At 37.5% G+C, this 25,440-nt stretch overlaps 1 protein-coding gene across 3 annotated transcripts; it reads left to right on the top strand.

Moving 5' to 3' along the window:
• The first annotated feature begins 320 nt into the window (after positions 1–320).
• Positions 321–23,712, top strand: LOC117415846 (poly [ADP-ribose] polymerase tankyrase-2). Of its 3 annotated transcripts, none has more exons than XM_034026696.3 (27): positions 321–1,113; positions 2,990–3,214; positions 3,517–3,612; positions 4,301–4,337; positions 4,916–4,991; positions 5,354–5,448; positions 5,528–5,594; positions 10,204–10,390; positions 11,399–11,520; positions 11,881–11,972; positions 12,100–12,178; positions 12,542–12,713; positions 13,103–13,182; positions 13,927–14,072; positions 14,394–14,559; positions 15,004–15,097; positions 15,866–15,975; positions 16,762–16,950; positions 17,607–17,862; positions 18,388–18,470; positions 19,095–19,215; positions 19,556–19,653; positions 20,014–20,088; positions 20,278–20,383; positions 20,661–20,847; positions 21,524–21,680; positions 21,841–23,712. In XM_034026696.3, the coding sequence occupies exons 1-27, from the start codon at positions 900–902 to the stop codon at positions 21,901–21,903; spliced, it is 3,393 nt and encodes a 1,130-aa protein (XP_033882587.3). In that variant the 5' UTR covers positions 321–899; the 3' UTR covers positions 21,904–23,712. The 3 variants fall into 3 exon arrangements, with proteins under 3 accessions (XP_033882587.3, XP_033882586.3, XP_033882588.3); XM_034026695.3 differs by having other exon boundaries at positions 15,004–15,223; XM_034026697.3 differs by lacking the exon at positions 16,762–16,950 and having other exon boundaries at positions 15,004–15,223.
• Positions 23,713–25,440: the final 1,728 nt, after the last annotated feature.

Here is a 25,440-nt window from a genome sequence, read left to right as displayed (position 1 = left end):
GCCCTGTGTGATGTGCCTGCCTGCGAGAACCAAGATCGCAACACTTAACAGGATTTTAATTAGGGGGGCGGAGGGAACGACCATGGCCACTAGAGGTTATGGAATTGCGGCATCCAAACATCAAGTCAAAAAAGAATTACATTTGGGAAGTCAGCATGGCCATTGCAAACTACAGCCAGATAGATGTTTGTTTTTCCTAGAGACTTGACTCATGTCCCAAGAGCAGAATACAGTATTTATTGTCACACAAAATAAAATGTGTCATTTTTTATTATTGTTATTATTTGTAATTAATATTTCCCAGTGTTTGTATTTTACTGTTGTTATCCCTAAAGCTAAATCCCATTTACTGGACCCTGCTGTGCTTGGCTGGTGTGAACTGCCCCTATCCAGCATTGTTTACAAACGCCTTGCAGCCTCGGATCACGTGACGTGGAAAAGAATGAATCCATCACACACCGACTAGGAAGGACTGCGGCTCTGGAAGAGGGGTTCAACTTTTCACTGAGGAAGTTTAATAATCAATCAACATTATTTTACGAACAGATAATAACATCACACTCTGAGATAGACTTGTGGACTGTGCAGATCGGATTTTTTTTTTTTTTAAGATGAATCGGTGATTCGTTGTAGAATTTTTGATGAAATGTAAGACTGATCATTTTTGATTGATCAGATTTTGATTTCCATTTCTTCGACTCAGTTAGTGAATTTGCAAGAGAGACACACTGTTGCCCACTGGCGCCCAGTTCTTGTTGTGGTTTGCACGCAGTGACTTTTGGGGCTATGGTTTCCAGAGATCGGTGAGTTGTAGTGCATCGTTTGGCTTCGGCCCTGGGCGTCTGCAGACTCGGACTCTGGATCTCGGTTTGTCTAGAAGAAATCAAAGCACTCCGACGATGTCGGCCCGTCGCTGTGCAGGAGCCTCGGGTTCGGGTGTTGGCTCGGCTCTACTAGGGGTAGAGACAACTATGTGCGGCGAACCGACCAGAGAGCTCTTCGAGGCCTGCAGAAACGGGGACGTGGAGCGAGTGAAGAAGCTAATAAACCCAGAGAACGTGAACAGCAGGGACACGGCTGGCAGGAAATCTACACCGCTGCACTTTGCTGCAGGTAAAATAACGCAGGCCTCACGGGTGTGGAGAACTGGTGGAGGTCCACCACCCAAACACTAGCGACCAAAAACAGTGTTTTAAATGAAACGAATTGCTGACATGCTTAAACAACACGTAAAATATTTAACGGCACATAGACCAGATATTACGTAGAAAAGTAGACTTGTGCATTACGATAAAATCGAATACATTTTTGTCGGATATTGCAGGAATATGTATGATAAATGTACAGTATGTGGTGAAAATGCCAATGACAATTCTAAAACCATTTCTGGTCTTGCAAAAATAGCATACCATGTGTATGCTTGTGTTTCTCAATTGTGTTCATTGCATGTATATGTTAAAATACAATTTTCTCTAATAATGGCTGCTGATGACAGTAGCTTTATGTGCACTGCACTGGGATTGACTCAGTGTGAGTTATTAATAGTACATTGCAGCGCATGGCCCTGCCATGTATTAAACTAAATAATAGGGCGTGAAGATTTCATCCAGGCCTTTTAACCGACTGCTTTCAGTTGCAACCGGGGCTGTCTGTATGTGCAAAACAGTATGTGCAAAACATTCAAGTCTAGGTCTCAAAGCTTAACCACCAGTTGCGATTTATTTTAGTTCACTTGATCTCAGTGATGTATCTACAGATAGTGGGGAAAAAAATGGTAACACCAATGTAAAGTCACTTAATAGGGCGTTGGGCCACTATGGTATCCCGCTCTGTGGAGTTCTCGGCGGACCATTTTTGATGAAACTGGCAGCTCGCGCACCAAGTTGAAATTTGCAGTCAACTGATCTGCAGTTACTCGCCTGTTTTGCCTTGCACTTAGAATTAATGAACGGATATCACGATCCTGGAGTATGCGCTTCCGCCTGTTGCCCTTTGCTGATGATGTCTTTCCCTCGGAGTTACATGCCGACATCACCTTAGACACCGTTGCTGGTAAAACATCAGCAAGTTGAGCTGTCCTGCCAAACGCGCCCCAACAATCACCCCTCTTTCAAAGTCACCGAAATCTCCTCTTGCAGCCATGCTAACCATAACTATAGGCAACCAGTTCTGTCCAGCATTTTTATACATGACCCTAAGCATGCTGGAATGTTATTTATTTAATTAACGCATGAGCCACACCTGTGTGGAAGCCCTTGCTTTCAGTATACTTGGTGTCCCTCATTTACCCAGGTGTTTCCATTTTTTTGTCCACTACTTGTAGGTTAAGCAAGTGTTGGAGCAGTTAACAGCCACTTTTGTGTGCTTTTGCTGTAGAAATACAGTTCATTTAATTGAAGTACAAAAATTACCAAGACTTGTTTAGTATGTGTTTGTAATGTTGTCTTGTTGTCTGTCTGGTTCACCTGGTTTCATTGCTTGGTCATTTTTTCTCCCCCCAACGCATCTGTTCAAACTGGTAAAATAAATAAATAAATAACATCTGTGAATCCCTTCTTTAATTTGTTTTAACACTATGAATGTGTATTTGGAGCGTTAACATGGGTTAATTTGCCCACCAGAATGTATAGTAGATGAACCTGGCAGACCATACCATCATACAGTAGTGAAAACTGGTGCTGCAATTATCAGGTTTATATTTAAATGATGCGTTTGCATGGAAGAGTCAGTTGCACCCTCCATTTCTTATTTTGTAGGTAACGGATTGTGTAGCTGTGAAAAACCCTTATGTTCCCTCCATGCTTATAAATATATTGACTAGAATTTCAAAGAAAACAAAAAAGCTAGAATGGAAGTGAAAATATTCAGCCTCGTTAATTACATATTGGTCATTTTTGGATGTTCCATTAGAGTTGAGTATTAAAATAGCAAAGGTTTAATAATGTCTTAAGTTTCTGGTGCCTGTTTACTGCATGTCACACTGTTTCAGGATTTGGTCGGAAGGACGTGGTTGATTATCTCCTTCAGAATGGTGCTAATGTCCACGCTCGTGATGATGGAGGCCTGATTTCTCTTCACAATGCCTGTTCCTTTGGTCACGCTGAAGTTGTCAATCTCCTGTTGCGGCACGGGGCCGACCCCAATTCAAGAGACAATTGGAACTACACACCCCTCCATGAGGCTGCCATCAAGGGCAAGATTGATGTGTGCATAGGTAAAGTATGATCTTAATAACTAACGTCTTGTTTACATCTGCCACTGGGGTTGAGTTGAAAGCGATCTGAAATAAATCCAGTTTGATTCCATCGGCAGAAGAGCAAATTTGATCCAGCACAGTCACTGATGCAGCGTACAAAACAACATACTGTATTATGTCTTAATTTAACATAATCATTTTGTCGTAGTTCAACCTCTTAATTGTGTATATATAGTGCACAATACATTTCTAATGTTAATGTATGAGTGTAGGAGTGCTTCAGAATCCTATATTTCATGGAATGTTTTTATTTCCTATAGTCCTTCTGCAGCATGGAGCTGATCCGACAATCCGCAATACAGATGGAAAGACTTCCTTTGACCTGGCAGAGCCATCTGCTAAATCAGTCCTGACTGGTAGGTGCAATCTAGGCGGTCTAGGAGTTAAAAAGAAAAAAAAAAAAAAAAAAAAAGTATAATGCAAAAATGAAGCCTATAAAAAGCTACATTGTGAAATATGTCTGTTTGACTTTTTCACCTTGAGAGTGTTTTTGGTTTGTTTGTTTTTAAGTAAAAATTAAAAATGTTATCACTGCTTTTAAAATCTTTAGCGATTCTTGGTCACTTTAAAAGACATAGTCTTGTTCAAAAATAAATTAAATGAATGAATGGATAAATATATAAATATATAAATCTAGTTGGTATTGTAGAAAGAAGGAGCCGGTTGCAGACCATGTCAAGAAGTCAAGCCATGTGAATTTCAAACAAATGGTCAGGAATGTCATGAAAGCATGGGTCACTGATCCTGAAGAACTATCCAGAACAATATATCATACTGATTTAGTGGCAACATGTCTTTATAGAAGGGAGGAATGTTGCCTGGGCAGCATAGTAAGAACCTCTGCTCATTATCAACATAGGGGATAAAGGATTTTTAAATTCCTACCTCTCATCTGAAGGACACAGTGGAACAACTGAATTTGCAAACCATATAGTCACTTTCTTTGAATTTTGGTTTCCAAGGCAACAGAACTACAAATCCAGCCAGGTCGAAGGTTGTGCTGCGCATAACATTTTTACACAAGATGTATTTGTTTATCTGCAGGTGAATACAAGAAAGATGAGTTACTTGAAAGTGCAAGGTAAGTCACTGTTTTGAAATATTTATGTTAATTCTCAGCTCAGTGTTTATTCAAAATTATAATGAATATGAGAGTAGGTGGGGCCATGATAGTTTAAAGGTCATATTGTCACATGATTTGAATGGAATGAGGAGGTATGCTCAGTCCAGACACCTGAGGATTCTCCAGATGAGCCCAAAGCAATTTGAAAACCAGGGAAAGGCAGAGAGAAACGATAACCCAGTATTGAAGCAATAGAACCCCAAATTGTTCAGAATTATTGCAAACCCCATAAATAGTAAGAGAAGATTAAAAAAAAAAAAAAAAGCAATTACAATTATATTTGAATTTACTTTGTATGTATTTAGCCCTTGCTGACCCAAGTGTGTAAAAGTATTGTCCGGAGGGCTATTCATTTTTTCATAACATCCATATAGGCTAAATTATTTGCTGTGTTTTCAACAGAATTGGAAAATGTGGCTTTATGTTAAATTGTAAATGTAGTTTACTGTATCTACAGTTCAGCATGTTAAAGCTAAACCCTTGGGCACCTATCTATGTTCAGTAGTATTGGATGTAATATGCATTTTTTCTTGTAGAGGTGGAAATGAAGAAAAAATGATGGCTCTTCTTACACCATTAAATGTGAATTGCCATGCAAGTGATGGAAGAAAGGTATTATTTTTTTCTTGTTGTCATAAGAGGTTTGGCCCAAGGCTCCTATTTGCATGTTATCTCCACACTGTGACACACATATTCTTTTTTCCTATATCGTAGTCTTGCTCCAATTTGTATCCACACAGTCTGACCAGCTGTGCTAGCATGGTGCATTATGGTATTGACTGCATTTGGTCTTTTTGTTTCTTTTCTTGGTGATGCATTAAGATAGTGAATTGATAGAATTTTACAGTCATTTTGTTTTAATTAAATTTATTGGTCTGTTAAAGAAGCTATACATATCAAGAAGTACTGCAAGTCCTTTATATACATAGATTGATTTTCAAAACAAGCACATCACTTGTTTTACTGTGTTTCAGTCAACACCGTTACATCTGGCTGCAGGATACAACAGGGTTAAAATTGTACAGCTGTTACTGCAACACGGAGCTGATGTGCAAGCCAAGGATAAAGGGTAAGAACTTTTCACTCAAGCATTTTCTGGCTTGGAGATACTGCATACTCTGTACTGAATTTGTGGTGTTGTATTGCAGGGATTTAGTGCCTCTTCACAATGCCTGTTCGTATGGACATTACGAAGTGACTGAACTGTTAGTAAAGGTCTGTATATCTGAAAATTACTTTTTTTCCCCAATGGTATTATCAGTTCTGGTTGAAGCAGATATTCAAATCCGCACAATCAAATCCTTCTCTGATTCATTCTGCTTACAGATTTCTGCAAAGTTTGCAAACATAACATTGTGTTCTTGAAGCATAATCATAAGTCTGGAAAAAAATATTTTGATAAAATGCAATTTCATTTTTCTAGAAATGAAAATTAAACATTTATAAAAGCTTAGGGTGAAAATTAGTGTTATTTGGAGTCAGTGCTGTGTGATTTATTTGTAGATCCATAAAGTTAGCCCAGCAGGTGTCACTGTTTGATAATAGTAGGCAGGGTTCCCGCGGATCCTTAAAAAGTCTTAAATTAGTTTTTCAATTATTAAGGCCTTGAAAGGTCTTAAATATGACCGATTTTCAGTTGAAGGTCTTAAAAAGGTCTTAAATTATTTGTTTCTATAAAAATAAAAAACACGATACCAGAGATCAAGTTCTGAAAACTGCCATGCGTATCCGAGTATTAAATAAGAAACCGCCCGTACCCTAAACAATGATCGCTAGCAAACATGATTGTAAGTAAATGAAAACATACAACAAATAAACTCGAAAATATCAGCACGAACAAGGCACAGTAAATGTTTAAGATTTAGAGACTACACTTTTCATCACTGACTTCTAGTAATTTACCGAACCAAAGAAGTATTATCATTGCACACTCGTCACACAAAGGATTCGGTCAAATGAAGTGAAATGTAGTAAGCACATACACCAATGCAGATCAGAAAGTCTATGTACTACTAGAACTTGTCTAAAACTTTAGGCATTTGAATTTTTATTTTAAGCGGTATTGTAAAGATGTTGCCGTCTCCTCGAGTTGATACTACTACTAGCGAGCTCAATCGTGTTGTGGGGATTTGGGTTTTATGTATTAAAAAATGAATACAATATTATTCCCATTTAAAAAAAAATGCCACTTAACCTACCTTAACTGTGTCTTTGACATAAGTGACATTTCCTGTCATGATCACTCATCGAAGGAGCAAAGATGGAGGGAAATTCCTTTGGAACTTCAGGTACCTAAGTAAATAATTGTTATAACTTGTTAACGCCGAAGCAGATACTGTGTGTGAGTGTGTGCTCTCATTAGAATCAATTTCTACAGTCAGTCGTGTTCGATATCCCTTTCAAACCCCTACTGTATGCTTGTATTGCTAATTTAATCAAATACGAGGAGGAGGGGTGCGCGTCTGTGTGTGTGTGAAATAGAGAGAATGTAGATTACGTTGTTGCATATTTAAACCTATAACACAAACTTGTAGTAGCTATTAAAGTTGTATTCTAGTCTGTTCAAAAGCACAGCACTCGCTCGTAGTACAAAATATTTATAAAAGTCTTCAAATTATTCATCTGACGACCGCTTGACGGCCAATCTCCCACGCCAATCTTTTAATCTAATAAATATTTTGTACTAGGAGCGAGTGTTGCGCTTTTTGAACAGATTCGATTTTATTATTTTGGATGCACCTCGACTCGAGTTGGTTCAGAGCACAGACGTCAATGAAATAAATATTGACATTGCTATAGCCTAATGTTATAACTGTTATAAACTTTTTTTTTTATTGCAATATTGAACATTTGTGCAGTCTATGTTCCTGAAGTATAAGTTCTCATGCTGGAATTTGCAGAGTATGAAATTAGCAATATCCACGGTCCTATTATACGCACATAGTACTTACATATTCACAGTGCATTACTGTATGCTTTTAATTATATAGATACGAGTAATGATACTGTAATATGTATTTATAATTATTTTTGGTCAGTGGTAGAAGCCCAAACACAAGCAGGAAGCTGCTGAAACCTCGTCACAGTGGGAGTGGGGCAAAAGACCTCACTTCCAGGCAGAAATTGATTTTAAAGAATCTTGAATTCTTAAAGCCATTTCTTGTGCACTGTCATAATGAAACCAGTTTGGAAGCAAGTAAAATGTATTTTTTTTAATGAGAATATTTTTCTAGTATTTAATGTTTTTTCATATCAGAGAGAAATATTAATAGCAAAATCTACATAAGCTCTCATACAGACGGTGTGTACTTTCTAGAGAGCTGATTCACGCTGTCAGAAAATCAGTTTGTGCACCATAATTATTTTTTATTTTTTTTTACCGTTCTTCTTAGTTTACTATGTACGTAACCTTGTGTAAGTCTGCCAAACAAAAAATAAATAAAATGAATCACTACTAGTTGTAGCCTATGTGTGTTGCTGAATAAACAGAACGGATTAGTTCCACAAATGCCACTCGTTCGAACCTCTCTTTGTTGTTGTAAAAAACAATGAGTGATTCCAAATGTATAGAAAAAAACAAGTGAGAAATGCAATGGAGTATTTTTTTTTTTTTTTTTTAAAGATTAAATTCGATTGATACTGATGGCTAAATAATGCTAATGGTTCAAACTGTTATGTTATCTCCAGGATTATATATATATATATATATATATATATATATATATATATATATATATATATATATATACAGTACTGTGCAAAAGTTTTAGGCAGGTGTGTAAAAATGCTGTAAAGTAAGAATGCTTTCAAAAATAGACATGTTAATAGATTATATTTATCAATTAACTAAATGCAAAGTGAGTGAACAGAAGAAAAATCTAAATCAAATCAATATTTGGTGTGACCACCCTTTGCCTTCAAAACAGCATCAATTCTTCTAGGTACACTTGCACAAAGTCAGGGATTTTGTAGGCATATAGTCAGGTGTATGATTAAACAATTATACCAAACCGGTGCTAATGATCATCAATTCAATATGTAGGTTGAAACACAATCATTAACTGAAACAGAAACAGCTGTGTAGGAGGAATAAAACTGGGTGAGGAACAGCCAAACTCAGCTAACAAGGTGAGGTTGCTGAAGACAGTTTACTGTCAAAAGTCATACACCATGGCAAGACTGAGCACAGCAGCAAGACACAAGGTATTTATACTGCATCAGCAAGGTCTCTCCCAGGCAGAAATTTCAAGGCAGACAGGGGTTTCCAGATGTTCTGTCCAAGCTCTTTTGAAGAAGCACAAAGAAACGGGCAACGTTGAGGACCGTAGACGCAGTGGTCGGCCAAGGAAACTTACTGCAGCAGATGAAAGACACATCATGCTTACTTCCCTTCGCAATCGGAAGATGTCCAGCAGTGCCATCAGCTCAGAATTGGCAGAAAACAGTGGGATCCTGGTACACCCATCTACTGTCTGGAGAAGTCTGGTCAGAAGTGGCCTTCATGAAAGACTTGCGGCCAAAAAGCCATACCTCCGACGTGGAAACAAGGCCAAGCGACTCAACTATGCACAAAAACACAGGAACTGGGGTGCAGGAAAATGGCAGCAGGTGCTCTGGACTGATGAGTCAAAATTTGAAATATTTGGCTGTAGCAGAAGGCAGTTTGTTTGCCGAAGGGCTGGAGAGCGGTACACGAATGAGTGTCTGCAGGCAACAGTGAAGCATGGTGGAGGTTCCTTGCAAGTTTGGGGCTGCATTTCTGCAAATGGAGTTGGGGATTTGGTCAGAATTAATGGTCTCCTCAATGCTGAGAAGTACAGGCAGATACTTATCCGTCATGCAATACCATCAGGGAGGCATCTGATTGGCCCCAAATTTATTCTGCAGCATGACAACGACCCCAAACATACAGCAAAAGTCATTAAGAACTATCTTCAGCGTAAAGAAGAACAAGGAGTCCTGGAAGTAATGGTATGGCCCCCACAGAGCCCTGATCTCAACATCATCGAGTCTGTCTGGGATTACATGAAGAGAGAGAAGCAACTGAGGCTGCCTAAATCCACAGAAGAACTGTGGTTAGTTCTCCAAGATGTTTGGGCCAACGTACCTGCCGAGTTCCTTCAAAAACTGTGTGCAAGTGTACCTAGAAGAATTGATGCTGTTTTGAAGGCAAAGGGTGGTCACACCAAATATTGATTTGATGTAGATTTTTCTTCTGTTCACTCACTTTGCATTTTGTTAATTGATAAATATAAACTATTAACATGTCTATTTTTGAAAGCATTCTTACTTTACAGCATTTTTTCACACCTGCCTAAAACTTTTGCACAATACTGTGTATATATGTATATAGTCAAACTATATTTAATTTAATGTTTATAACGTGTCAGAACGTAGGTCAAGTGAGAGTGCTGTTTTTTTTCAGCTTTGACAGCTCTTAATGTCATTTAAGATTTCATAAATATATAATTGAGTTGGAATGAACTGCTGCTCTATTGATTAAAGAAAGATTGAACAATAACCCTTGCATCAACTGTTACAATTTTTTTTACAATTCATACAGCTTGAATAAATAATTGTTAGATGGTATTTGAACTAGTCACAATTTTAGTATTTACATTTGGTATACTTGATGTGAAAATGGGTCTTACATTTTCTAAAGATTGGTCTTAAAAAGGTCTTAAATTTGCTCAGCTGAGAGCTGCAGGAACCATGGTAGGTGTTCAGTTAAGCATCTGTTCAGTTAAGATCATACGATTTCAGCATATTGGCTAGTGTAAGGCAATGTTTATAATGTTGGTCTTTCCTGTTAATGTCTTTTCAGCATGGTGCTTGTGTAAATGCAGTTGATCTTTGGCAGTTCACATCACTGCACGAGGCAGCCTCCAAGAACAGGGTAGAAGTGTGCTCCCTGTTGCTAAGTTATGGTGCTGACCCAACTCTCTTAAACTGCCACAACAAGAGTGCCCTTGATTTGGCACCTACACCCCAGTTAAAGGAACGTTTGGCATGTAAGTACATTAAAAAAAAATAAAAAAAATAATGATATCAAGTAGAATATTCAGCATTTTCTTTTGTAAGTCAGATCCTCCATTTTTTTTTTTTTTTTTTAATAATTTAGTCGTCGCCAATTATTTTTACCCCGGTTTTCACCCCAATTTAGCATGCCCAATTATTATCTGTATCCCGGCTCACCGCTCGCAACCCCTCCGCCGACTCGGGAAACGGAGGCTGGAACACGCGTCCTCCGAAACGTGCTCCTTCCAAGCCGTCATTTTTCGCACTGCAGATCCACAGCAATGCCACCAGACCTATAGTGCCGGAGGACAACACAGATCTGGCGGCTCCGCTGCAGAGCCACAGGCGCGGTGAGCCGTGGATTCCCCTGCCGACCTAAGCCCTCCCTACCCGGGCAGCGCTCAGCCAATTGTGCGCCGCCCCCTAGGAACTCTCGGTCACGGTCAGCTGTGACATAGCCTGGATTCGAACCTGCGATCTCCAAGCTATAGGGCACACCCTTCGAGGAGCGCCTTTACTGGATGCGCCACTCAGGAGCCCCTCAGATCCTCCATTTATGAAACAATCAATAGAGTGGCCAGGACTTTTAATTCTAGCCTATTAAATGAATAAACAGTAAGACCAACTAACTTTTGAGAGCTGCAAATCAAAAGCATACAGCCCAATTAGGCTTTGTTTTACTAACCTTAGCTTAACCCGTTATTCCCAATAAATGTAAAAATCGAATACAACCTTTAATATCCACCATATGCATACTGGTTTTAATTTGGTTCCTAAAACAGTATACTGTGAAATGGAAGCCCACTGTCTATATGAGAGATTTACAATGTAAACAGCATTGAGTGCACTGTATTTCAATATTTTTATGTCATAATTATGACCTCATTGTTGTATTGGTATGCTGAATGGTTAATATTATATTACTGAACCCAAAGGGAAAGTAGAATTTTAATGTGGCTAAAATGCTGAATCTTGAATTCATGTTTTGTTGTCTTTCCTAGATGAGTTCAAAGGTCACACGTTATTGCAGGCTTCAAGGGAAACGGATATTGCACGTATCAAGAAACACCTTACCTTGGATATAGTGAATTTCAAACACCCTCAGACGCACGAAACAGCACTGGTAAGAACCAATATTTTAGTCCATAATCTTTTATTTTTAAGTAAATATAACTTCATATAAGCAATTTTATGAATACAAATTTAGAGTGAGTATTTACTGGAAAAGCCCTCATCTTTCAGTTTTCCATGGTTTAACTACACATTTACCATAGTTTAACATAGCTCTGGGATTTATTATCATATCAGTATGCGTTATTACACTTTACTATGCTGTTACTATGGGAGACTTTTATAAGGGAGTATTATAGTTTTTTTTTTCTCAGATTAGTCTTGATTTCTTTGTGTAAAAATTGAATAGTCGGCTCTGCTGTGTGTCGGCTTGACTTATTTAGCATGAAACGTTTTTCTTTTTTCATGACAGCACTGTGCAGCCACTTCTCCATATCCCAAGAGAAAGCAGGTGTGTGAGTTACTGCTGAGGAAAGGAGCCAATGTGAATGAGAAGACAAAAGAGTGAGTGCAGTTCAATGGAAATTGCAGTTTTTAAAAAAATGGACTTCTGTTTATAATCCATCAACTTTTATGAAAGAGCTATTTGTTTATCGAAGCATTTTGATCTTTTTTTTATATATATTTTTAGTTTCTTAACACCACTTCATATGGCATCTGAAAAATCTCATAATGATGTTGTCGAGGTACTTGTAAAGCATGAAGCAAAAGTAAGTACAGTGTTTTATTTATTACATTTTGGCCAGGAGGGTTAGTAGCAGTGCAAAATTTGTATTTTATAAAAATAAATCTGCGCAGCAATATTCTTTAACTTAGTACAAGTGAACATATTGCACCTAATGTTGGAGGACTAGACTGGTGCTACAGATCATTTAAATACATACCTGGTTGGCATAAAAGCAGATCTTTCACTTTTGCAAATATTGTAAACTGAGCTCTAACAATTACCTTTAGCATCTTATTGATTGTGCCAAATTCACAAAAGTAAAGTCTAACAACCAACTTTAAACATCGACAAAACAATGCAAGCACAGATTTGCACGCTCATAGTTTGGTCACTATTATTTTGGCAGGTCAATGCCTTGGATCACCTTGGACAGACTGCTCTGCATAGGGCCGCCCACTGTGGCCATCTCCAGACCATCCGCTTGCTACTTAGTTCAGGCTGTGATCCCTTAATAGTGTCCCTGCAAGGCTTTTCAGCTTCCCAAATGGGCAATGAAAATGTGCAGCAAGTACTGCAAGGTAGGTGGACAAAATAATTACTAATCCCTGCTGGGAATGAATTTCTATGAAACCGTGTTATCCAATTGTGATTAAACTAGGTTGGAACATTCTTTAGCTCAACTTCACCTTGCCATTGACTTCTAAATCTACAGTCAAGTCCCACTTTAAATTCGAAAGTAACCTGGTACCATCAGGACTTCAGGATATGATTTGAATTCTTATTGTTCTTGTTCTTCACTGCAGACCTGTATACAGATATTGGGCTCCACTTAAATCTGCAGGTTTATATTGTCTTTCTACTGAAGACATTGAAACTATTTAGTTAGATATCCTATCCTAGTCCCCGTAGGATATTAAAAAGAAAATAGTCGTCATTCAAAATTTGCTTTTTCTTTTTCCCCTAACAGAAGGAGTGCTAATTGGAAACTCTGACAGTGATCGGCAGTTGCTTGAAGCTGCAAAATCCGGAGATTCAGAAGTTGTTAAGGTAATGATTTTATTCGCTGGGCAGGCTCTGTATTTAACACCTACAACCACTGAGCAGATCTTCTTACAACATAACTCCTTGTGCAACATGACCTTTAGCTACATGCAAAAAGTAGATAATGGATTAAGAACCAAAAGGCATATACCTATTTAAAATGTTATATTTTTGACATGTCGTGCTATTGCGCTCTCACTGCGATGAAAACCTTAAAGGCTCCATTGAACAGTCAGCTGCAAGATTTTAGTTTCGCTCCTATAATCTGTGTGTACACTTGAGCTGTGACCAAACCTATTTTTTCTTCCAATTTAGTTTCCATCTTATGTATTCATGTGTTAAGTCCCAAATTGGGTTTTTTGTTTTTCTGCCACCATGTGGGGATCCTGTGCTTTAAAAAAGGCCATTATACCCCTATGGGGAGAGCTGTTATTTTCACATCTTATGTCAGCAGAGGCTGTGAGATTGAATGCATTTATTATCTCTCTCTCGATTTAGGATGGTCCCAGTTTGGGGATACTGATTGAATTATGTGCATATTTAGAGGTGAACTCTTGATTGCACAACCAGGGGATATCCCGTAGGATTCTGGGAAGGAGAAGCAAGTCACTTCTCACATAAAGCAGGGACTGTTTAGGGGCTACATTTACAAGTACACAAACTGAAAACGTGAGGGGCATGTCAACATACAATACAAGTGCATAGTTAACCAGGGAAGTGACAGCTAACAGGGCATCTTTGTTCTTCCAGAAACTTTGCACCCTCCAGAATGTTAACTGCAGAGACATCGAGGGACGGCTTTCCACACCTCTCCACTTCGCTGCGGGCTACAACAGAGTTGCCGTGGTAGAGTACTTACTGCAGCACGGTGCAGATGTGCACGCAAAAGATAAGGGGTACGGACATGTTTCTTGCAAGTACCTGGAAATCATCATACATTATTGCAAGACAGTTTTTGTCTGACATACTAAGACTGATAGTTTTAAATATGTTACCGCCAACAGGCATACAGTAATCCTAATAAGTAACTACTTGAGTCACTTGAGAGCAAGATTGACTGAATATAATTCCCTTTTTAAACTGTCTGGTAAAAATAAGTCTGAGTAAGACCGCTTTGCGTGGTTGTTTTAAAACAGCTTTGACTGTAAAATTCTAACATTTTGGCATGGGGAAAATATTATGTCATTTCATATTTTTTTGTTCACCGTCCTTTGCAGTGGTCTGGTTCCGTTGCACAATGCATGCTCCTATGGGCACTATGAAGTAGCAGAGCTGCTGGTGACACACGGGGCTGTAGTGAACGTGGCTGATTTATGGAGGTTCACCCCTCTGCATGAGGCTGCAGCTAAAGGAAAATACGAGATCTGCAAGCTGTTGCTTCAGGTACTTTTTCTGGTAATCCAGAGTGAACATTTCATCCTATATTGGGATCTCGCAGAATAGAAATCACTAACTACATATTCATTCAATGAAAGAAAAATAATGTGACATTGTACATTTAAATTGGTGACTGAAGAGACTTGACTTGATCAAGAAAAAAAAGGATATTCCCCTAACTCTGTTTACCTTCCATTGCTGTAATTGTAGGCTGCGTAGATCAAAACACATCTGCTGTCAGTCTGGATCCTAAATTAATGTCTACAATAATGAGCCTGGGCCTTCCCTTAGGCCATAATCATCGTCGACATCTGTATTTGGTTTTATTCAGATACAAATTTACCTCATGGGTACTTTAATAGTCAACTGTTTTGGCTACTCTGATTAACTGCTGTAAGATAAATACAGTGATGTGCTGCTGTTGCTTGATTGCTTTGCTTCTGTTTACAGCATGGGGCTGACCCCATCAAAAAGAACAGAGACGGACACACGCCCCTGGACTTGGTGAAGGATGGGGATACGGACATCCAGGACCTTCTTAGAGGTGATGCCGCTTTATTGGACGCTGCGAAGAAGGGCTGTTTAGCCAGGGTTAAGAAGCTCTGTAGCCCTGAAAATGTCAATTGCAGAGATACGCAAGGCAGGCATTCAACACCACTGCATTTGGCAGGTCAGTGCTCTGAAAAGTCACTGTCTTTATCTGATCCATTTTTTGCAAATGGCTTAGAATAGAGTTGTGTTTTTATACAAAACCCTAGGATTAGATTTTAATTATGACGCTGCTATACTTCTAGTGGGTTTAAAAAAAGTATGAAATAACAAACATTTATTTGGATTATTTAACGGTAATACTGCAAAAAATAAAAAATGGTTGATTTGTTTTGTTACTTTTTAAAAGTCGCTATAAGAATAGTGACACCGCAACTGTAAATACATTTTTTTTTTTACTAGTTCCCGATGTTCCAGCTTTTTGCTTTTGTTTGAAATGCTTTTAATGGAAGGGTAGTACTGTATTTGTATAGCGTTCATAAAGTGTTACAGATAATTCAATTAATAGTTAAGTTAGAAAGTGCACACAACCCGTTAAAGCAGGGGTGCACAATTGCGGTCCTCAAGGTCTGGAGCCCTCCTGACCTTTGATCCACCAGCACCTTAAATGACTTAATCTTGCTTGTGTACCCAAGTGTGGTTATACGATTCATTGGCATGCTCAGTATATATAATTCAGGGAATAATACTGATGGAATAATGCACAGGAGTCAGGTAAGTCCTTCTCCCTTATCTGCCACTTTCTGTGCTCTCTGTTTACTAGCTGGGTATAACAATTTAGAGGTGGCTGAGTACCTGCTGCAGCACGGAGCTGAAGTCAACTCCCAGGACAAGGGAGGCCTCATCCCATTGCATAACGCAGCTTCTTATGGGGTGAGTAGAAAGCTTTCTAAAGCAGACCTGGCATGAAAGCCTTTTGTGAGACATGACTGTAATTGCTTTTGAGTTATGTCAGGTATGTTGGGAAAAATATATTAAAGTGCAGAATTTCAGTGTGGCCCAGAGGGAAGCGAATGTTATCTGCCATTCTCAAATTGTGTATTGTAGTGACATTTAAAAAAGTCTGTCGTGCTTTCGCTAATTAGTATGTTCTAATTCCGCATGGCTATACAGGGAAAACCTGTTTATTGGGACCAGTTGACCTTGGTATCCTACCCAACTTATTTACGCGTTTTATTAATCTTTTGACATGCATTAAATAATAATAATAATAATAAAAGGTGTCCATGCAATCACATGGTTTATGATATGAAACAACCTTATTAAAAATGTTTAATGCATGGCCTGATATTCTTCTTGGAATTCTGCTGTTAGTTCAAAATCTTAGACATAATACAATATGAGATTCTATATTTAATTAAGTAATTTAACCCTTTCTCCCTTCATTTATTTTTATGGCAAACCTGTCAAAAGGCCAGCATTGTGATTTCTGACCGCTGTACTGAGCTGACAGTTTTAGACCAGATACACACACTTGTATGTTTGTAAAAGTTCCAAATCAGTGCTTACAAAGTCAATGCTGAACCACTTTGTCCCTTCAGTGTCCGTTATAATAAAGCATAACTGTAGTACCAAGGCGGGGAAGGGTTAAGTTACTAAAAAAGGGAAATTAAGGGTAGAGAAAGCACAAGCGATTGCATACATGTGTTTCATTTGCAGCATGTGGATGTGGCAGCTTTGCTGATCAAGTACAACGCATGTGTGAATGCCACAGATACATGGGCCTTCACCCCCCTACACGAGGCAGCCCAGAAAGGCAAGACCCAGCTGTGTGCCCTCCTGTTAGCACATGGGGCCGATGCATCTCTGACAAACCAGGAGGGGCAGTCACCGCTGGACCTTGTGACGGTATTAGTGACGTCTCAGTGCTGTCATACCGAGCTCGGCACAATGCTTCAGGGAAATACAGGATTCATAATTAACGTCACCCAAGCATTGCCAAAAAATATAGTGTGTTGGTAAATTACATTCCTTCTTCTTGTATCGGATTCTGTTTCTCAAAGCCAGTAAACAAACGAAGATTCACAGCCTGGGCCAAAGTATCACAAATAACATCCTAAAGTGAAGGAATTGGCAGCAAATTTTGATCCCATGAGGCTTAAGAATCCGTAGCAATATTAGATGGGAAAATCAAGCATTTCTTTAGTTGATGTAGCATTCTAATGCTACAGCCTTTAGTTTAGAAATCACTTTAAAAAGGCAGAACAGTCAGGAGTTTGACTGAGTTATTTCATTTCTTTAGCAGAACTTTTTGATAGTTAGGTGGTGTTTCACACCTTACTGTAAACCTTTTAAGAAGTTCAAATGACAATACAGAAAACAAATCTATTGACAGTCATGACTGTCTTGGCTGCTTGGCTCCATACAACCCATTGACTATGTCATTCTTTGGAAACTCAGACTACATACTGCTCTAGTAGTTATTACAGATAACATTTGTTTTTAGTTACTGTACTTCAGTAGCCTTCATTGTTTTATTTCCTTCCTTCATATCTTGTCTTCAGACGGACGATGCCAGAGCTTTGCTAACAGCAGCCATGCCTCCTTCAGCCCTGCCGTCCTGCTACAAGCCCCAGGTTATCAGTGTGGCTGCAACATCAGCCACTCCCGTCTCTGCCCTCTCCTCTATACCATCCAGCCCTGCCAGCCTGTCTGCAGCCAGCAGCCTGGATAACCTGTCCGTGGGCTTCCCCGAGCTACCTATCCTGGTAGGCGGCAGTGGGGCCGAGGGCGCTGTGAGGACAGACAAGAAGGAACAGGGTAAGGAGATCATGGAACAGTGCCTTACTGGTTTTAGCCTACAGGCTGTCACTCACACCACCTTTAACAAACACAGTAGTGTACAATTGATTTATGGTACCAGGAAGTCAACAATATGTGCATAAAAAAGTCTCCAGTAGGTTTAATATGTGCACAAAAACATACACTGGTGAATAGCAGTTTATTTTCACCTCACATTTTATATTAAAATAATGTGTTATTTTTCTAACCCAACTTTCAAAACTGTTCAACCAGAATGCATTAAAAAGTAGCTTGTCTTCAGTGTTTTTTTATTATACCACCTTAGGCCACCAATAGAGCCTTACAAAGTTATAAACTCTCCATCCATTACAGATGTGATTGATTCATAGTTTACTATTTTAAACTTGGATATAGTTTGGATTTATGACAACTGTAACCTGCATTTGTTTTCAGTGGACCATATATTATATATTTATAGTACATAATTTGTTTTTATAAGGCATTGACTATATCAGCCTTAATCTAAATCTTTTTCATTTCCAGTTCTTGGTATAGACATGAACATCAAACAATTTTTGAAGAACCTTGCCTTTGAGCATCTGTTAGAAATCTTTGAAAGAGAGCAGGTAAACAAAATGCTGTATATCTTGATTTCATTTTAAAGCCCACACTTGGGAAATATGAACTGGCAGATTGTGGGCTGATGTGTGGACAATATGATTGCTAATCACTTGACACAAAGTCGCTAAGGTGTAGGTTTTAGACTTCAGTCTAGTAATAGATCATTATAAAACACTTTGAATTGGTACTGGTGTAAATAGAGTAGCTGATTACATTTTCAAGCAGCAGTTGAGCAGAGATTAATTTTATGAGAGCACTTGTAAGGAATTCTGCATTTCAATAGCCTGGTCTTGTAATTTGCTAAGATGGTCTGTAGTCTTTATCTCATCCCCATTAGAAAAATGTGAATAATTAATGTGTTCTCCATTCAAATTGAAATTAAGTTTTGGGCTTTATAGTTAAGTAGGTACTACGGTATAACATTTTCAACTCTTAAGCACAAATGCATTTACCACAGAAGAATGTATTGGTTACATTATGGGTTTTTATATAGATGCTACACATGTAACAAAGTAATCTTATTTATTAATGTGATGAGTTTGTATTGATGTGAATATTAAGAGTTGATATGCTTCTGTGTATTAAGCAATGCTGAAAGCTTGGTTAAGAAATATATCTTGGATTTGTAGATCACTCTGGATGTATTGGTTGAAATGGGCCACCAAGAATTGAAAGAAATTGGAATCAATGCTTACGGACACCGGCATAAAATCATCAAAGGTGTCGAAAGGCTAATAGCTGTACAACAAGGTACAGTATAGTCACAGATATCGGCTCTAATACTTAAAGGCCGAAAAGGTTTTCTCTAAAACCTTGTGGAAAAGGTCTTAAATATGAGTAAAAAAATATTCAGAATTAATTAACATGTTAATATTGTTTTTCTGTTATAATTTGTAGTAGACCCAGTTGATAACGTTTAAGTTACTGGACATTACTGATACAACCTTTTATTTTACAAATAAAAATAAACAGCAAACAAAATGTAAAATCTTTTAAGATAAATGATACACGGTATAACATGTTCCAGCTGATAACTCTGTCTAGACGTACAATACAATATAAATGGATTATTTTTAAATACTTGTTCTAGGTTTGAACCCATATCTAACGCTGAACACTGCGAACAGTGGGACAATCCTTATAGACCTTGCACCTGATGACAAAGAGTTCCAGTCTGTGGAAGAGGAGGTGAGTCGTTGAGAATTCAAATTTTAGTGCAATTTAAACCAATTTCAAAGTAAACTGAAGTGTTAGTAATCTGTTTCTGTATGGCAGACTTAACAAGTCCTACTGTGCATTTATGGTCAGGGGTGGGAAGGGATCGAGCCCACGTAAAACATTCATTTCAAATATTTGCAGCATTTTACTTGTCATTCCCAAATATGTATGCATTCATTAATATTTGAATACATTTTATTTTTTATAAGCTTTTTATTCCTAGATCCCCTAGAATATGAAGTGAAGCTATGTAAAGGAATCAGTTATGCTAACACACAGTGAAGTTGGTTGTCTTGCGTAACGTAAACCAGAAGTATGTTCTTTCAACAGTTGCAGAGCACAATCCGAGAACACAGAGATGGGGGCCACGCGGGGGGAGTTTTCAACAGATACAACATCATAAAGGTAAATGGAATAATCCCTGAGAATTCTTATATTGCCTCTGAAATCCCCAAGACTTTTACAATCTTTAGTTGTAAGAAATGGATCACGAGAAGTGCTGCCTTGAAACTTGATTAATGTTCTTTAAGCTCCTGCTTTAAACACTGAAAATGTGAAAGAAGTAAAAATCTCACCTGCTTTCTGTAATTCCAGATACAAAAAGTTTGCAATAAAAAGCTATGGGAGAGGTATACTCACCGCAGGAAGGAAGTTTCTGAGGAAAGTCCTATCCATTCTAATGAAAGGATGCTGTTCCATGGTAAGTGCAAGATCTGGACTATAATATGTTAATGTGTTCCAGTTAGTGTCAAAGCTTGCCCTTTGACAACAAATGCATATGGTGACACCAGCTGGTGTCACAGACCTTGAATAGCACGAATATTGAACTGCCCTATGTAAGTTAACATTAGTTAGTCATAAGAACTATAAACTAATGCCAAAACATACAACTGCATTGCCACAGACCCTCTTGGGTCTGTTGTATATATCATTAGCACAGATTTAATAATGTTGTTTTTGGGTTTTTTTGCCTGCAGGCTCTCCATTCGTGAATGCAATTATCCATAAGGGTTTTGATGAAAGGCATGCATACATTGGAGGGATGTTTGGAGCGGGAATATATTTTGCAGAAAACTCCTCCAAAAGCAATCAGTATGTGTATGGAATTGGGGGAGGCACTGGGTGCCCAGTACACAAGGATAGGTCTTGCTATATTTGCCAGAGGTAAGTAGTACTTACTCTGAGGGCTTTAGTAAATCCACCACTTGACTTTCAAACGCATCATATCTCAAATGTACAGACTCCATTTTTGATGTTATATAAACTCCTTAGGCATAATTTGTCAGTGTTGTGTAACTTTGATTTCCATATGATTATCAAATTTAGATACTGGCTTTGTTTGTCACAAAGTTTTATTCTAGGATTCCCTGGGTCATATTTGATAATACATATACGCTACCAAAATGTTTTCTATAAATCAGTACGTTTTGCATCGTATGATGGAACTAGGAGAGGTTTGTCAAGAAGTTTTCAAAACTAATAAGTGTGGAGTAGTGGTTAGGGCTCTGGACTCTTGACCGGAGGGTTGTGGGTTCAATCGGAGGTGGGGTACATTGCTGCTGTACCCTTGAGCAAGGTACTTTACCTAGATTGCTCCAGTAAAAACCCAACTGTATAAATGGGTAATTGTATGTAAAAATAATGTGTAAAAAATAATGTAATTGTATGTAAAAATAATGTGATATCTTGTAACAATTGTAAGTCGCCCTGGGCGTCTGCTAAGAAATAAATAATAATAATAATAATAATAATAATAATAATAATAATAATAATAATAATATTTTGATTGCTATATATTCAAATTAAGAACATTGTTCTACCTGTTGTGCTCCCTTTTCAGGCATTTGCTGTTCTGTCGTGTAACCCTGGGAAAGTCATTCCTGCAGTTCAGCGCAATGAAAATGGCTCACTCCCCACCAGGGCACCACTCAGTTACTGGCAGGCCCAGTGTCAATGGACTGGCTTTGGCAGAATATGTTATTTACAGAGGAGAGCAGGTACATGTTATTTTGATCTTGTCATATTGAAATCGTGTCTAAATGTGTCATGATACCGAGTTCAGACTTCATATTGGATAGTTTCAGTGTAACCTTTGGGGGGTATCAAAATGGTACTGCTAGGGCCCAGTTAATTGTGTGTTATGTTTTACTTTTTTAGGCTTATCCAGAATATATAATAGCATATCAAATTCTAAAGCCAGAGCCAGCACCTGAAGGATAAAGAAAGAGAAAGACTACAAGGATATCTACGTGGCAATGGAACTGACCCAAACCATTCTTATTTTAGTTTTTACAAATGTCAGGAATGCAAGCCTGGTTGAAGAATTAAGAATGTGACGAGCATAAACAGCTAACACCTTGCATGAGAAATCTTTATACAATGTATAAATTAACTTTTTTTCTTTTCAAATGCTTGTTTTGAGTTTCAGCACTTTTAATATATGACACCATTCCTTTAACAAAAAAACTAAACAAAAAGTGTATTCATTTTCCTGGATTAAAGAGGATTTGCCCAGGGACAATTTGAACCTTTGATATGAGTGAACTGTACAGTTTCTGTGGTGACCCAGTAATGATCATGGAGCTCACTTGATTCCAGTACCCAGTCATGCACCAGCACAGCATAACGGTGTACTATTGTTTGTTTGTTTGTAAAATGGTTGTAAATAAGAGTTTTCTACTAGCATGGTCATTTATTTACACTGCTTTTTTTTTTAATAAAATTTTTCTGTCTCAGAAATAACCAACTTACAAAAAGCTTTTCAAGGTAAAGTTATCTTCATTTGCTCGAAATAAGGTAGATTTGATTTCATACCTACATACACAACCAGTACTAAACCATTTCAACCTGTCTGCCTGTTGGACTGGCCTCACTATAATGTGCATATTATGTTTACCTTTTTCAGCCATAGCTTTGACAACTGGTTAACTGAGAGCATAAACCCCAAATGAACCTTATCACCCACCATAGTTAATATAAAAAAGACTTCTAATGTAATTAGTTCAAATGACATTTTAACTTTTTTTTATTTATTTATTTTTTTTACTGTCCTTTTTATGACTATTGCAATAGATCTGTTTTAAATAATAATTCAAATAATGTTGATTGATATTTTCTTGTCACCTGAGTAAGATGTGTCTCTTCGTTTTCATATTACCTGCTCAGACCCCGGTTGCTGGAATTTGCCACCTCTCTGCTTCCCTATTCTGGTAACTAACACACAAGACTTCCCTATTCCAGTAGCTAGAGTAAGAAGATATCAGTAAAACTTAGTTATTTGGAAAACGGCAGTTGGACTGACTTAATTGCAAACATCAAAAAAAGGCAAAAGAACAAAAAAAAGCTGTAAAATTAGTTTTAAAGGTAATTGCTATTTAACGTTGTAAGGCGTGGAAACTGCTTTGCAATGGGACTCATTTCGATTTATTCATCCTGTGGACAAGTAGTACAACTTCTACTTTTTCAAGAACATGACACTTTTCACACAAATCCTTCCCCCTAATAAGACTGCAAAACAGCAGTACTTCAAAAACAGTGCAGATATATTGGTAGTGAGCCTACATAGTGAAAAAAATAAACCAGCTAAAAAGCTGACGTCTTTGAGAAATAAGCAGAATCGGATTGTACACCAGGGTTTTTTCAAATTCAGAATAAATGGACACTTCATTTTTACTGATATTCAATTAGGAAAGATTTTTGACCGTATGCATTGCGTTCTTATTCTGTGTGGGAGAGAAACAAAACTGTTTTAAACTGACCTGAGTGTGGAGGGGGATATGTATATACTATGCAGCCTGGCAGATGAGAATGCATTATGTAAGGTGTTTGCATGACACAGTATTAAAAAATATATGGTACCATAGAATCATTTATGAACTGGTGGTTTGCATGTTTTTACTGGTTGTCAATTTTGTAGCATTGGAAACAACAGTATTTATGTGGTTAGAAGTTTTATAATCATTTCACAAGCCGCTGTGTGAGAGGGAAATGTGTAACACATTCAATAACAATAAAATCATTGTATCACTAGTGGTTTTGTTTTATTACTTCTGTGATCATTTGTGTAAGGTTTGAACCTTAAACTCTGGATGTGAAACACTTGTGTCACTTGATACAGCTTGACCACATCATGTTTAACTGGGTTTAGATTACCTAAACAAAGAGTATCCGAATCTGGGGATGTAAGGAAGTGCCTGGCTGGTGCATGTTCATAGGTTGCTTATTCTATTTCTGCACTTTTGTTAGAAGTCTTCCAATTTTGTGTAGTACAGTGTACTAGTATGCATACTACTAAACTGCATAAGCAGAAAAAAAAACCAGTTGTATTATTATGAAGCCATTTAGAAAGTATGTGTGGGTGTGGTTGCAGGAGACTAGGTTTCAGGCCACTGCATGGTGCACCAGTGGAGACTGCCAAATCAGCCAATCAAAAGCCCACTATTAAAATGGGAGAAAATAATTACTGAATAAAGAATAAAAAGATTAACAAATTCCAACATTATTTCTCAGTTTGTGTTATTTTAGAATATATCTGAAATGATACAGATAATGCTCTCTCATTTACAAATTGCAGTGGGGGAGGGGGTTTACTGAGTAATTTATTTTAAATTAGTATCTTTAGCACAAGGTGACGCATTCAATAATATTTGCTTTGCGATTGTCAGGCAAATCAGCGCAGTGACACGATTAAAAAAAAAAAAAAAAAATACTAATACTGGTTTATTTTTGATTGGTTTATATTTGCGGAACCCCCCGATACAGTCCATATATGAATAGTATTCATCACATGATTTGAATCAACGTATAACATGATTCAAAAGTATTCCCTAAAATAGTCAGGGAGCAGACTACTTGTTCGTAGAAAACAAATTCATGATTTCAAAAGTACAGTTTAATAACAATACACATTCAAGCAACTCACACTAGGAAATTAAGTTTCTACCACTTTATTTATCAGTAGTCGAACATAAAATAAATAAGGTCAATTTATTTCACATTTTATATTGATATATAGAGAGAGATAGAGAGAGATTAGTGTTAAAACGTTTCTTCTTATGTTCTCAGCTTGTTTTTGTTTTGTTTTTTGGCCAGCATTTTATTAAACAAAAGAGTATTTTTTTAATAGACCGTTTTTTTGTTTTTGTTTTTTGGTGTTTTTTTTGGCCATTTTTTTTTATTGAAATGAATGGGTAGAAACTTTTGTCACATATATTCTTATTCGCATAAATTTTACAGAGCTTAAAAGTTGGATGGAAAAAGGCCTTTGTATTTTCATGCATCTTCCAGTAGGTGGGGCTATTGGAATTCATTATTTGTCTGCTTTTTGGAGCATTACTGTTATGGCCAAACGTTTAACCTCACCCTATATCATTAACACATTTTGCTTCATAAAGTCGAATGAAACCTGCTGAATAATGTTACGTTAACATATTGAATTACATACCGCTTTGTAGTTTTCAATATACTTAACAAAAAACTGCCAGAAATTGAAATCTAACATGAACTACTGTACAGCTAGTATGGCTCCCTGTAGATTTTTGCAATATAATTTTGTAGTTTATTTGATTACATGATTGTTAAATACAATAAAATAAAATAAATACAAATAAATGATGTTCATATAGTTTATTTATTTATTTATTTTAATGGTCTCAAGCCTAAAATCTAGGTGATGTAAAACTTTTGGCCCATAGCTGTACTATTAGTTACGAAAACAAATACTGTAGTTGCAACTTCCACATTTTGGTTTTGTTTTAC

Source organism: Acipenser ruthenus, chromosome 7 (genome assembly GCF_902713425.1).
Source record: "Acipenser ruthenus chromosome 7, fAciRut3.2 maternal haplotype, whole genome shotgun sequence".
NCBI lineage: Eukaryota > Metazoa > Chordata > Actinopteri > Acipenseriformes > Acipenseridae > Acipenser > Acipenser ruthenus.
This window is presented reverse-complemented; position numbering and strand designations above follow the sequence as displayed.

Bases quoted from the DNA above. Each gene is read 5' to 3' on its own strand.
- LOC117415846 (XM_034026695.3), top strand. From the start codon at position 900: ATGTCGGCCCGTCGCTGTGCAGGAGCCTCGGGTTCGGGTGTTGGCTCG. The intron at 15,976-16,761 runs GTGAGTAGAAAG...TTTCATTTGCAG, and splicing joins ATAACGCAGCTTCTTATGGG to CATGTGGATGTGGCAGCTTT. The intron at 19,216-19,555 runs GTACAGTATAGT...TACTTGTTCTAG, and splicing joins GCTAATAGCTGTACAACAAG to GTTTGAACCCATATCTAACG.